The sequence below is a fragment of the Camelus dromedarius genome, chromosome 5 (genome assembly GCF_036321535.1).
Source record: "Camelus dromedarius isolate mCamDro1 chromosome 5, mCamDro1.pat, whole genome shotgun sequence".
Taxonomy (NCBI): domain Eukaryota; kingdom Metazoa; phylum Chordata; class Mammalia; order Artiodactyla; family Camelidae; genus Camelus; species Camelus dromedarius.
In genome coordinates this window covers 14073668-14088319 of record NC_087440.1, presented here as the reverse complement: position 1 = coordinate 14088319, position 14652 = coordinate 14073668, and the positions used below count along the sequence as shown (strand labels likewise).

Below are 14652 nucleotides of genomic sequence, written 5' to 3'. Positions count from 1 at the left end.
CCTTTTTTTTTTTTTGGCTAACCCAGACAAGTGGGCTGTCTCAGTGCAGGTCCTCTGCCCCTAGACCCCTCCTGAGGCTTGTTATCAGGGAAGCAGGGAAGCCCCACCAGGTACTCCCTCACTCTCACCCTCCCCAGAAGGGATGCATTATCAAAACAGCTTGCCCCGTGCAGAGGTGTGGAGTGAGTCCCCGGAAATGTGCATGTGGGGATGCCCACACTCGGTAAGCTCGCTCCTATGTATCCTAGTGTGTCCAGCTGCTAGTAAATTAAGAAAGAGGCATCAGGAAGTGAGAGAGTAGGTTAACAAGTTAGAGGGAAATAAGGAGTGAAAAGAAGTGAACCCTCAGGGATATATATCAAATAGACTGATATCAAATAGACTTACCATAGATCCAGCAATCCCACTTCTGGGTATATATCCAGAGAGAACTCTAATGCGAAAAGATACACACACCCCAATGTTCATAGCAGCACTATATACAATAGCCAAGACATGGAACCAACCTAAATGTCCATCAACAAATGACTGGATAAAGAAGTTGTGGTATATTTATACAATGGAATACTACTCTGCCATAAAAAAGAATAAATAATGCCATTTGCAGCAACATGGATGGACCTAGAGATCATCATTCTAAATGAAGTAAGCCAGAAGGAGAAAGAAAAATACCATATGATATCACTCATGTGGAATCCAAAAAAAAAAGGACACTATGAACTCATCTACAAAACAGAGACAGACTCACAGACTAAGTAAACAATCTTATGGTTACCAAGGGAAGGGGGTGGGAAGGGATAAATTTGGGAGTTTGAGATTTACAAATGTTAGCCATTATATATAAAAATAGATTTAAAAAAATTTAAAAAGACAAAAGGAGCAAAATATTTTCAGCATGTTTGACAAAAGTCTAATTTCCTAATATACAATATACTTAACAAATCAGTTTTAGAAACAGGAACCATAAGCTGGTAGAAAAATGGACAAAATGACAGAGATAGGTAGTTTCTAAACAAAGAAATACAAATGCCTAAGAAAATTATTGTTCTTAGTCGTAATTTGAGAAATGCAAATTAAAGCAATTCAATAAATGTGAATGAAATATATTTTTACCCCTTGGATTGACAAAGATGAAAAAGATTCATAATATCCCATGTTGGCTAGGGTAGGGAAAACAATGAATCTCCAACACTATTCCTAAGAGTAAGATTTCTCATAATCTTTGAGGGTATGTCAGTAATTTATCAAAATCTGAAACATCCTTACTCTTGGACCCAGCTATAATTTGCCCTACAGGCACGCTTCAGAAATGCCCCAGGACGTACTATGTTTGCAAGGGAACTTCACAGTTTGAAACAGTACAGATGGAAAGCAGAACTGTCACTCGGTAGGGTGTAGCTAAGTAAATTATGATCACTTACTACAGTGGAATGCCGTGCAGTTGTTTACAAGGACAAGGGACCCATATATTTAACTACGTGAAAATATATTCTTAATCTTAAATGAAAAATAAAAACATGTTTCAGAACAATATGCTAGTGTAATCCATTCACGTGAAAATAAGCATAGACGTACATGTGATTACACAGACAGGAATGTGCAGAAAATGTTTCAAAGACTACTTGCCAAACTGGCTTTCTCTGTGGGGAATGGGACTACTTGCAGAGGGAAGCGTTTATATTTTACTCACTTTTTTGTCTTTTCTAGGAACTTTTTAAAAAAGTGAATGAATATAATATGAAAAAAATATATAGTTTCCTGAAATTTAACTGTAAATTTCTGTACTTACGTGCCCCCACTTTTTAAAAACTCTGCTTTTTAAATTATTATTCTGTGTCTCAAGTTAAAAAGCGAACAGACAAAAAAAAACCTCTTTCCACCAGCTTAAAAAACTGAGGGGATTTTCTGTAGCCCCAATGACCCCTTTAGTGTTTGATCATTCTCCTGGCCATGGTCCAAACCACTTCAGTAAAGCTTCTTGAGGATCTCCTAGTAAGACTGGTGAGAGACAGTGGCCCATCTGGTTGATGATCTTTAGTTATTTTTGGATATGGATCCCAGAATAGAAAATTCTGTAATTGGATTGATTGCTATAAGACAGTGTCACGATTGCAGAACACCCTTCCTTTGTTTAAACAGCAGACACTGGAGTAAATGGGAAACACCAAGCATTAGCTTTGCTTTAATTTTACATCTGGAGTCGTCTTTTCCTTTATCGGTAATTTGCTTAGTCTTTTCAGTTTAACATACCAACAGATTCATCCATCTGTTAGATTTTGCTTCTAGACAAGGTATAGGTCTCAAATGACTGTATGAGAGAAAATATCTCGTGACATTGTCCCTTTCGATTTGAGACTTTTGCCTTTTTGTGTAACGAATAGCCATGCCTCTTTCCCATGCAAGTAACTGTTTCCTCTTCCTTCTTGGCCGTCCTCCATTTGTGTCCACAACGGCAATCAGAGACAGCAGTTGGGAACAGCCGTAGAGATGGAAATTGCCCAGATGCTCGAGGAGAATTCAAGGATCCTCAAGTTTGGATATCAGTTTACCAAGCAAGGGCCACGAACAAGAGTGGCAGCTGCAATCACAAAGAATAATGACCTGGGTAATGCGGTCTTAGTATGTGCTGTTAGCGGTTGAAAGAGCGGGGTGACCATTCCTTTCTCCACTTCGAATATAACATCCCACAGATACCATGACACTCTGGTGTCAGCCCTTCATCAAAAACACATTACTGCATGATCACAGGGATCCTCATCGTCTTCACTGTGTTGAAGTTTTATTGTAACATTTTTTCAAGAGAAACTGTTCTTTTTTTTCCAGACAGCCTTTGATTTTTGCTTGATTTCTCTTATGTATTTACTTCTCCTTTACTTACTTCCTTACACATAATCACCCTCTGTTATCTGCACCGGAAGATGGACACAGTGACATGGAAATTTCCAGTTCACTTATGTTTGACTCCAGACTGTGCTTTTGTACTTGGGTTTAAATATGGTTATGTCTGATACACTGGTGATTTACATGTGAAATGAACTGACAGAGCTGTGCTGTGAAGGTCAGGCTCAGATGCAGCTTTTTCAGTTAGCCCCGCTTTAATCTTTCCTGTTACCCACTCTTTGCTGAGGATTCATGGCAAGTCTTCTGTTAGATTGAAGTGGAGCATGTCCTGGTCAACACAGCAAAGAAGAATGGGACTGATGGGGAAGGCTTGGTCTGGGGACATCCCAGCCACTTGAAGCTGCATGGAAAAAAGGACATCCAGGTACAGACAGTCCACTTGGCAAGCAGTCTGCTAACAGCAAGGTTTCAGTCCCCAGGTAGAGGTTCAGGAACAGAATGCCAGACCTTGGTCAGGGGAACCGGACAAGGTTTCCCACCAAGTACAGTGCTGGCCATGGAGAGGTTCAGGTGGTGGACAAGATGGATGCTAAGGCTTAGACCCAGAAGGGGCAGATCAATGTCAGTGTCGAGTTCCCTGCCCAGACAGGCTCAGCCAAGACCCTGGGGCCCAGCCAAGGTGCAGCGAATGGCTCCTGAGACTGGCCCAGGCATATGACAGTGCTTACCTCCAAGGTGAAAAGGGGTGGGCTCGGGGGCAGACCAGCAAACAGGGCTTTGGAGAATGATTGGAGCAGCAGTCGGAAGGCGCCTGGGAAAACACAGTGGTCTAGGGCTGAACAACACGAGACCAAAGAAAAACAAGCAAAACAAGAGGTTTGAAGTAGAGAGCAATCCTGAGCCCAAGAGTGGCAGCTGTGGGCAACAGCTTTGTGGAATTTCCTGCAGCCTAGGCAGGACCCTTGCCAGGGCACCTGTATTTTGCTGAATCCAGGAAGATGAGAGCAGCCCTCTTCCTACCCACCAGAGGAGCCTGCAGGTGAGGAGGTGAAAGGGAGAAGAACAGGGTTGCACAAACTGGGAAAGGCAGTCAGCGCAGCTTCTTTGACACTAGGTACCAGATTAAAGGACCCTTAATCTCTTGAGTTTGCTAGCCATCTGAATCACACCTTCCTTGGAGGCTGATACTTTGGAATTTCTATTTGAAACAGGCTTGGAGACTTTAAACTTCTGTTTGTATCTCCTCCTGATCTTGAAGCTGAAATCAGAATTCTGAATGTGTCGTCCTGGGGGGTTAGTTAGAGCAGCTGATGACTGAGTTACACAGAAGCTGAGAAGTTGCGTTGGGGACAAGTAAACACAAACACAGTTAGAAGTTCACTGTTTTGTGGGCTTTTTCTCGACCTTCTACTCCATCGAAAAGGGAAAGTTCTAACATTCAAGTTCCCAATTATCAGACATAACTTTATTTAAATGTGAATTCCACAAGGCACTGGACTTCTGTGTCATTTCCATTTCTTGGCAAGAGTAATTGAGTATTGAAATTTTTGCTAACTGTATCCTCTGGTGTATAGGATTGCTCGTCTGTGTGGTTAATGTTTGTCTGAAATTTAAGGACTGTCCCTTCGTCTGGTCTTTTTAAACCTTTCTTTCTCATCTAGTTCGTAAGAAGCGAGTTGAAGGAGACCGAAGGTAAACTTCCACGAGAACAGGCGAGGTTTCACCACGGCGGTGATTTGAAAACGAAAGTTTTTCTCCTTCTCCGCTGGGACCATTTTATCAAAGGTTGTTCATTTCCGTTAACCACACAACTCATCATTTAATTGTTTTTCTTTTTTAGCACGACTTATTTGTCTTGAAATTTTCAACATCTATTATTGTATTACTGGCTCCTGGGCACCTCTGGCACCCTGGACCCGTGGACCGGTACAGATCTGGGTGGGTGGCAACAGTCGAAAGTGATTTAACCACTTTCATATTAGGTTGTCTTGCTTTCTTACATGGACTTTTTTTTTATTTAACCATTGAAGGAACTTAGTATATAAATGTGTTTGTAACTGTGATTATGATAGAGGCCTTTCTCTGTTTACATGCATAACTTTGAGTAAGGCTAAATATATCAGAACACTTCTGACCCCGTGAGAAGTTAGTATTGCCAATCTTTCCTTGAGTGAGAAAATGCGAGCAGCTTAGCACAAATTCTCCCTTAGGTTCCAGAAAAATCACTAAATGCACATGCCCCACTGATTGAAGATTAGCGGTATTCTCTTCATATAAAACAAGACAGCATTATGATGCATTAACACAGCTTTAGCAAATAAGTGCGAAATATTTATTAACCCACAAATACAGCTTCAAGCCAGACTCACAGGTAGCAGAATGAATTAGCACAGCTACCTTTACTGATTATTCCACATAAATCCGATCTTTAACGTCACTCTATGGATAACAGAAGCTGTTTAAAGTTTTCCAGACATGATGGGAAATTTTTAAACTTTAGCAAGGGGGAAGCTTTTAAAATAGTGCATTCCAAAATACAACAATAGTAATTGCACCTTAAGGTTGTTGGTTACACACAATTGCATTATCTTGGTGAATTTTAGAAGCTTTTGTGGCTTTGTCTTTAGGGCAACAAGGTTACAGGATGAAATGTGAACATTCAAATTAATCATATAGATTTTGTCTACATGGCATGATCCATCGAGACATTTGCAAACATCAGAAAACAATGTGAATTATCCAGATGTTTGTCATCTCAAGGACAAAGCCTATGAAAGTACAGCTGAGGTGATCGCGTGGTAGATGCAACAATCTTTTCATCTGGCAGCGCAGCATTGTGATGTTAAGGGAAGGGAACATGTGTCTGCAGCCTCTGGCACCAGCTTATGGGTCTTTGATAACTGTCAGTGCCTGAGGCTGGACTCGGTGGCACTAAGACACTGCCTTAGGCACCTCTCCCTCCCTCCCCACTGCTTTCCTTCCAACTCATTCCCTTTTTTCTTCTTTTCTGTATGATTTTGAGCCTTGTAAAGGTGACATCCCTTGTCCTAGTGATACCTGGAGCTGAAGAAGTTGCTGAGTCAGGCAGAAGGAGGGCCCAGTGTAGAATTTACTAAGTAATTGAGTGTCCCTGAGTTGCTTGACAGCAGTAAAACAAGTAAATGGGAAAACAATTCAGATATCACTCTAGTTACTTTGTAGAGCACATGGAAACTGTTTAGGGTAGAAAGCCTTTATAAAATTGGACATTTACATGTATTATAAGTGCCCGCCTCTCTCTCTCTAAAATCCTTTGAAACATGAGAATATTTTACATTTTTTGAGAGAATATTGAGCAGAGCATCTTGAATTCTGAAAACTCTAAAAATCTTTTCATTAGTTTTCTACTACATCTCCCTATCTATATATATATTTTAAAGTATTAACTCCTACTTGATGGTTTTTAGTCTGATTTCTTCTTCCCCTCTTACTCTTTTGGGTGTGGTGTGTTGGAGCCCACTCATACAGGTTCCCCATTATTAAATTATCAAGAATTTTGCAAACTAGTTGTTAATAAGCACAGCCATTATTAAAAATTAAATGACATGCACTTACAATGAAATAAATTGTAGTAAAAAACCAAAGTAATACTCAAAAGTACATTTTACTATTTATATACTCTTGAGATGATTCACAACTCTTGTGCCTGTGTGGCAGAAATACCAGATAATGGTGTGCTGATGTGCATCTCTGCCCAACTCAGTGGTTCTTCCCACCTCAATTCAGTACTTCTTGTTGGTAGGTTGAAATTGGTAGTGATGGGAGTATTTACACCGTGGAAATCAGCAAATATTACAGATCATGGCTTCAATGCTCCCTTTCCCCCCAGGTTGCTGGTTAATAAACATTCATCAGCACATTATATAAATATATAGAATGTATACAGTTCTTGCTTGCTTTTTGTAGACATGTTTTAGTTACCATGTTGCCAAAGGGAAGAACACTTCTCTTAGTTGTCTTTCTCCTATCCCTTTAGGTTTGTTGCAGATGTATTTAAGTGCTGAGTCCCTGACAGGCCCCACTAAGTAAGGCTTTTTCCTTTCTTTTCTCATTTACTCTCTCTCTTGCCTTCACCCTGAAGAAATCTTGGATCCTACAGAGTGTTCCCTGCAGCCCCAAGGTGCTGTGGACCAGGAACTAAAGCAATTGTTGCAGACCCTGGCAGAAAGCAAGGAAAAACAAAAACAAAAACAAAAACAGGATTTGATGACTATGCTGCGGTTGTTGATAGTATTAAAGCAAGATAATGAGATATTTCCAAATTAGTCCTGTTTTTAGCTTATAAAATAGTTGGGTCACATGTAATAGAGTCTGTTAACTCAAATATTTATTATTAATCAGTTAATCATTTGCTTTTGAAGTAGCTTGAGAGGTGACATTTCCATGAGTATTCATGTAACTATTAGAAGATAAATTGACATTCTGGGGAACGTATAAGTCATTTAATTAGGCTAGGACCCCATTTCTTCATCTGTCCAGTATGTGTGTGTGAGTAGAAGCTCTTTCGTGATCCTGAGCATAATTAATCCCTTGCCATCCGTCATGGTGTAATGTATATAAAATATTTTTATATGGAGGCATTTTGCCAAATATTATGTCAAGATATTTGGCAACATCTGGACAATTGACTGAAGGGAGATCATCTCTCCCCAGACCACCTCCTTTCCCCTTTTAGACTTGTCCAGGCACCCACTAGGTGTAAAATCACTCACCTGGACTTGCAAGCTCCTGTCACCAACACCCATCCCAGCACATGTGGAAGGTGACTTCTAGAGAGATCATGTCATTAGTCCAGTAGTGTATCTCCCCATCTCCCTGCAGAGGATAATGGCAGCTGTTTTGTCCTCATCGGCACAATGAAATCCCTTCCTTTCATCTTGGTAGAGCATAATGTAAATAAATGTCGTGTGTGTGTGTCTTGCCAAATATCTAACTGGGTATTTGGCTGCATCTGGACCCTGATTGAAGGGAGATACTGTCTCCCCAGCCCCATTTCCCTTGTCCTATTTAGAGTTGCCTCCAGCCCAAGTTAAATGTGAAGTCACTCCCTAGAGTTTGCAGCTTAGATCACCAACCACCAAATTTCCTAGCATGTATGGAAGATAACTCTTAGGGAGTAAATATCAGAAGCCTGGAAATCATTTCATCATTCCAGTACCGAATCTCTCCATATGCCGAAAGTGTGTGAGTGGAAGTGCTTTCATCTTCATCAACATGAGGAAGCCCCTTCCTTCCATCCTTGTAGGATATATTGTATATAAATATTCTGTACATAACAATTGCCAAATACTGTAAGGAGGTATTTGGCTAAAGCTGGACACCTGATTGCAGGAGCTGCTGTCTCCCAGGCCCTCTCCCCATCTCCTCTCAGTTGCCACGGGCCTAGGTTAGACAGAGAATCGCTAACCTGAAGGGGCACATGCAGCTCACCCATCTCAGAGCACGCAGTTCATCCTACAATAAACGCCCATCTCCATTTAAAAATTCAGAAAGCATCCTGATGCCTATACTCCTCAAAACAATTTCCCGGAAGGAAGCCTGGCCAATCAGACCCAAAGAACGGCTGCTTCTCTTCCAGACAGAAATGTGGCCCTGGCATTAGGGCCACCAGTGTGTTCTGAATAACTCTACGAGAACGTTTCAGATAGTCAGACCTGAAACTGGCTTTAGCATCAACATGCTTTGAATGTAAGATAGCCCTTTAAATTTTATGAAAGAGTTTGCAGATAGTTTCTTTTTTCATGGATATGATGTACTTAGCCCTCTTGCAGGCACTGTGACAGAGGCAGAGGAAGTGTGAGAACTCTAGATTATTATAATTTGATCTGTGTTTCTGGGTTTGGGGGTAGAGCGCCTTTTTGAAAATCTTTAGTTCAAGTATTGATGACAGTGAAAATGGGTAGGGGGCAGTAAGTTGTGAATAGTGGGTTCTGTGGTATGTTGCTTATACTCAGCAGGACTGTTTCTGGAGTTAGGTTTTAAGCCATGATTCTGAAGTTTCTTTCCTCTTTTCCACTAATGAAGCAATGATAGCTACTTTCATTTTAATGAACATAGAACTAAGAGGAAATATTTTAGCTCTGCCTTCCAGTAGCAGTTTCCCCTTATTGTTCCTCAATGAAAATATCCCTATCACTCACCATGCCATCTTTGAAGGTAAAAGATTGAGACACATGCAAAGGAGAGGTGTAAGAATGCTAGGAAGCATCAGGTGAGCCCTCTGGATGAAAATCACATGATCAGGCCTCCTAGCAACTAGCTGGAGAGAGAAAAGTACCCAGAACCTCAAGGATATATTCATTGCTCTTGTTCCCAACTCTAGGTCAGACTGAATTTTGTTTTTGTCTTTTGGGAGTATAGTAAATTAAGGGGCTAAGTGCAGTGAGGAAGGACAATGGAAATTGAAGGTTTTAATTTGCTAAAGGGCAGAAGTAAGCTCTGCCCAGCTTACCTCATTCCCATCTGCCCATAACAGCAAAGATTAAACGTTTAATAGGTGGATGGACAAGGAGTTTCAAGGTTTGAATTTGTAACCTGCCTCTGGGTACTGTTCTGGGAAGAGTATACAAGAACCAGAGGTTATCCCAGTTGCGTGAGGCATCACTGACTTGGGGGAGTGAAGGAGCCTGGACCTTGCTCTGGCGTCTTCCTTGGTGGTCATTCTGAGCACACTGGCTCTGCTGGTTGGTATGGTGGAAGAGCACCATACTGCAGATGTGGAGACTGACTCCTAATCCCATCACCAACACTTAGCAGGTGTATGATCATGGGCAATTCATTCAATTGCCTGACAATTATAGACTTTACAGGGGGAAGAGCACTGGATTTGGAGTCAAGAAACTTGGACACTTGGCTCCATACTTCTTTAGCTGGGAGACTTCAGGGCAAACCACTGAGTCTCTCAGGCCCGCGGTTCTTCAGCTATACTATAATGGGAATAATCTTCACTAACTACCTCACAGAGTTGTGGTGAGAATATGATCAGATAATGGGATGAAAACATTCTACTGGAAAGGGCTATACAAAAGTGGGAGATCATTTCTGTTATCTATCCATCAGTGTTTCCCACTGCCTCTCGAATCCATTTTATTTTCTTCTAACCAACCGTTACATCTTTGCCACCTTTGTGAGTATGGAGAATTGAAGCATGGGTGTGATGTGGGGGGCTGGAATTATTTCACTTTCAACACAGAAGTGGGGAGAGGTGGTTGATGGGCGTGGTTGGTGTTATGTATACCAGTGAAGTGTCTGGTCTGGCATTTTCCTGGGCCGCTTGACAGTACCCTGGGACATGGTCAGGACCTTGCAGAGAGCCTGAGGCTGGACACAGGAGGAAGCAACAGTGATTAAGAGTTGAGGGGGAGTTGGGGGGAGGGTGTATTAGCTCAGTGGTAGAGTGCCTGCTTAGCATGCACAAGGTCCCAAGTTCAAGCCCCAGTACCTCCATTAAAAATAAATAAATAAGTAAACCTAATTACCTCCCCTCCTAAAAATTTTTTTAATAATAAATTTTAAAAAATTTTATAATGAATTTAGGGGAAGTACACCAGAAATTAACACAACATTGTAAACCGACTATACTTCAATTAAACAGAACTAAGGGGAGGGTCTGGAGCACTGCTGCCCTCCTGTCAGCTCGGTCACCTCTCAGGGGGTGGGGTAGGCTAAGACTTGAAGTGTGAGTGGAGGACTAGGAAAGAAGACTGTCCTTAGGGCTCCAGCAGCTCGAGCCCCGGTAGTGAAGGGGAGAGAGTGTCATTTGTGAGATCAGCTCTCCCGGGCATCAGCCGCTTTGTTATCACCAGCAACCTTAGCCCTGGTCAGTGTTATTTTCTGCTCAGAAAGATATTGAAACATAGTCTCAAGGGACTTTCATAAACACTGGGAGGCAGGGACTGTCTCATCAACCTTTGTGTCTTCAGTAGCATCTAGTAAGGTGCCTTGTACATAATAGGTGCTTAATAAATGTTGCTTGAATTGAATTGTCCTCCAGCACCACAAGAATTATGCTCCATTTGCCACCGTGTGATGCTTTTGGAAAACAGTATCGATTTGGATGTCAGCTACGTGTGACGTTGGGCAAGGCTTTCCATCTATCTTGTCTTTTCATTTGTAAAATGAAGTGGGTGGGTTAGATGCTCTCTAAGGTCCCTTCCAGCTCCAAAATGTTACAATCGTGTGATTCTAAAATGTTTCCATTGCCTCTGAACATGGGTGAGCAATGCCTCCCTTGCAGCTCCATCTCTCCTCAGTAGGCTTTGTTCAGAAGAAGAGGTCCACAGAGTTATTTGTTCCTCTTCAGTGGTTTTTACTGTCTTCAGAATAGTTCTGGAGGAGCAGCCTTTTCAGAAAGGACATTTTAAAATATATAATGTTTTCTCCTCAAAATTGGTGGAGCAGAAGAGGAGGAAATGCAAAGAGAGAAACTGAGCATAGTAAACACAGCATGTTTTTCATAGGTTTTTGTCGAAAGAGAGAGAGAGAGAGTATGTGTGTGTGTGTATCTGAGCAAGTATTGACTGGGTGACAGAGAAACCGATCAGAAGTACAGTGTGCAATTGAGGGAAGCTGGCCCAGGATTAAAACTTTCCCATGGATAATCTAAATGTGGATAGATAGGAATTGGCCATATGCTGAGATGAGATGGATAGAAAATGTACTTTTAAAGGAAATTTTATTTTAGTACCAAATTTTGCCAGTGACAATCTTTAGTTAAGAAAGAAATTATTCTGAACTAAAGTTCTCATCTCTGCCACTTTGTTTTTTTTTAACCCACTGTATTGATGGAATATTTATATTTTAAACCTTTATCTTAATTCTATTTCATCTATTTAAAGAAAACAAATAAACAGCATTTTTCATTGCATTTAAAAATGTAAAATACTTGCATGCCACCAATCTGTAATCTCTTACCAGTTCAGATGCCTGTAACTTGTGACCTTACGTGTACCTGTATTGTTTTAAAGAGAACAAAGGAAATAATACTTTGTAGACTGTTTAAACTCATACTGGCAACATTTATTTGGCTAAGCAGTTATTGAAAAATTCACATAGTTTCATTTTTCATTTTGAAACTTTTCAAAGGTAGACGATTATATTCATTAGGGAATTAAAGACTAATTTGCCTTTTAAATGTGAAGCTGAACAGTATGTGGGAAATAAATGTGTGCAAAAGCAAAATTTATGAAGTGTGAAATACTTTTACCCTGATAATTAATAAGGATCTCTGTTGTCACAAACAGGTGCAGTGTTTTGACCCTTTGGAATTAGCCAGCCTGACTTAATGCTAAGGTGAATATATACTGTTTTAATTAATTGAGATCATTCTGCTTTTCAAAGATATAATGTATTCATTTGTGTCTGGAATGAAATTTCCAAGTGAAAATGTATAGAATATTAGGAACTAATAAACTTTCCTTTTAAAATGAAAGTACGACCGATTTAATCTGGATAATTTTTAGACACAGTGTCTCTTTAAAATAAATGGTTGGCATCATGTTCTCATACTAGAAAAGTACATTTGCTAGAAAGGACCATAGAGTGCCCTTATTATGATGAAGATGAGAAGTAGGCAGACAGCCAGAAGTAGGCAGAAGAGAAACAAGAACTCATTATTAAAATGAAAATACACACACGTATACACACACTCTCATATACACACATACATACACAAAAGCACACATTCGGCTGAACAGTTAACATTTGTTAGGATAAGTGGGAGCAGGAATACAGATAACCGAAATGGGTTAAGTGTTTTACCTTGAATTTTTTTATATTAACTTTGGAATTAATTTGTTTTTGTAAGCTATGCTGGGATTCAAAATAGGGAACACTACAAATAATAAAGTTACATTGTAAAGGCTTGTCCTGGGAAAATCAGAGAGCCTACTCTTTCTGCCATCCTGCTGAACTCTGCCCTAAGTCTTTGTCACTTAGACTGATGACGAGGTCCAAGCAGCATAGAAGTCCTGTTTCTAACTTCTATATTTGCCTATTTGCTGTTTCACACCTTTTCATTGTCAAGGAAGTACAGTAATTGTCCTGTTTAAAGGAGTCTTTCAATCTGTGAGGCTGTAAGGAGCAGGAGTGAACAAGTGTGACTTGGGGTCAGACTTGCCTATTTCAAATCTCACTTCTGTTACTTGCGTGAATTTCTGCAATTTACATAGCCTCAGTTTCTTCACCACTAAAATGGGAATCATAATCCTACTTTACAGTAGGACAATTGGGAGGATTCACATGTGAAACACTTCGAGCACTGCCTGGCATATAGAGGGCACTTAGATATTAATATCCTAAATTCTGGACTAAATAAATATCCATGAATGTTAATGACAACACAGTTCTCCATTTTATGCTGACAATGTCAGGAATTTAAGCAGGACTGAATCTTCCTCATTTTTGTGCTTCCACAGTCCATTCCCTCTTGGCAGACAGGCACTCCCCCATCACTCCAAGATTCAAATATAAATAAGATAGAGCTGACTCAGGAGTTACTCCTGACCCACCCTTGTGACTTTTAGCTCCTTGTGACTTCCCTGATGTTTCTGCTTGCTTGTACTTGCCCTGCTCTCTGGGTGCCCTCCTTTGGTTTTGGCAGTCTGGCTTCAGGAGCAGCTCCTTGACTTTGGGTCTGTTGTATGTTAGATTTGACTATGATATGGACCACCCTCCCTCAGCTGATCATTCAGCCTTTCTCTATGGTTCTGAGAAGTGGTGCCCCACAGCCCCAGCTACCAACCCACTTCCCAGTCCCACCAGTCAGGGAACAGAATCAGATGCCCACAGCCTCCTTCCTGCAAATGTTCCACCTATCACAGGACCTCCGTGGGAACAACATGTGTGTGTGATTGAAGGTAGTGGGGCTATGCTCTGGGCCCAACAAACCTAAGAAAGAAGATGATGTAGAAAAATGAGGCAAGTGCATGATTCAAAAGGTGTGGTGGTGGAGGTGAGGGGGGAAGTGGGGAGAGGTCTCCAAATTGTAGACCACTGAACTTGTCAGTCCTGAGCAAAATTTTAGAAAAGTGTATTTAGAAAACCACTGTCCACTTTGTAAGCACCGAGAAGTGAAGCAGTGATCTCTAAGAGGCAGCACAGATTCACTTAGAATAAATGATAGTAAATCATGAGTATAGTCAAAAGAACATACTGTGTCTGGATTTCATCAAGATGTTTGATAAAGTCTCACAACATCCTTGAGAAATGTAGCATGCATAATAGGACAACTAACTAGTTAAATGACAGGTTCAAAGAATCCTTTTTGGACTCATGATCATAAGTAAATACTGATGAATGAAAGAATTTCAACCAGAAGGGCTTAGCAGCCGCTACAGGGCTCTTTCCTTGATGAGTTTTGATCAGCAGTTCATCAGTAATTTGGATGTGATACTCACAGAATACCGACTGAGTCTTTAGCTAATGACCACTGGGAGAGATAAGGAATACTTTGACAGTCTCAAAAGTATCTGGACAGACCAAAGTCCAAGTCTATGTCTAATCAGATAAAATTGAATAGAAACAACAGTACAGTTTTCTATTTTTAATCCAAAATGTCAACTACAAAAGGGAGAATGGGAAGAATATGACTTAACTGCCATTTGTGTGGGTAAAGACTTTGGTGTTGACTTAAAGCTTAACTGTGAATAAGACATAGAATGTGTCTGCCTAAAAGCTAACTCTGTCTTAAGTGACATTAGACAAAGAGTCTTGGTACTTGGCCAGAAATCTGCTGTTTGTCCTGGGCTTTGGGCCTCAGCTCTTGGAATGCCT

At 40.7% G+C, this 14652-nt stretch overlaps 1 protein-coding gene across 4 annotated transcripts in view; it reads left to right on the top strand.

Annotated features, from left to right (window-relative positions):
* The window catches only part of LOC105086625 (tropomodulin-2), a 47011-nt gene extending 34951 nt beyond the window's left edge, over positions 1 to 12060 (top strand). For all 4 annotated transcript variants that reach the window (XM_031453055.2, XM_031453056.2, XM_064485597.1 and 1 more), the window contains exons 9-10: positions 2461 to 2605; positions 4503 to 12060. In XM_031453055.2, the coding sequence (XP_031308915.1) occupies positions 2461 to 2605; positions 4503 to 4537 (180 nt within the window). In that variant the 3' untranslated portion in view covers positions 4538 to 12060. The remainder of the gene's footprint in view (positions 1 to 2460; positions 2606 to 4502) is intronic.
* Positions 12061 to 14652: the final 2592 nt, after the last annotated feature.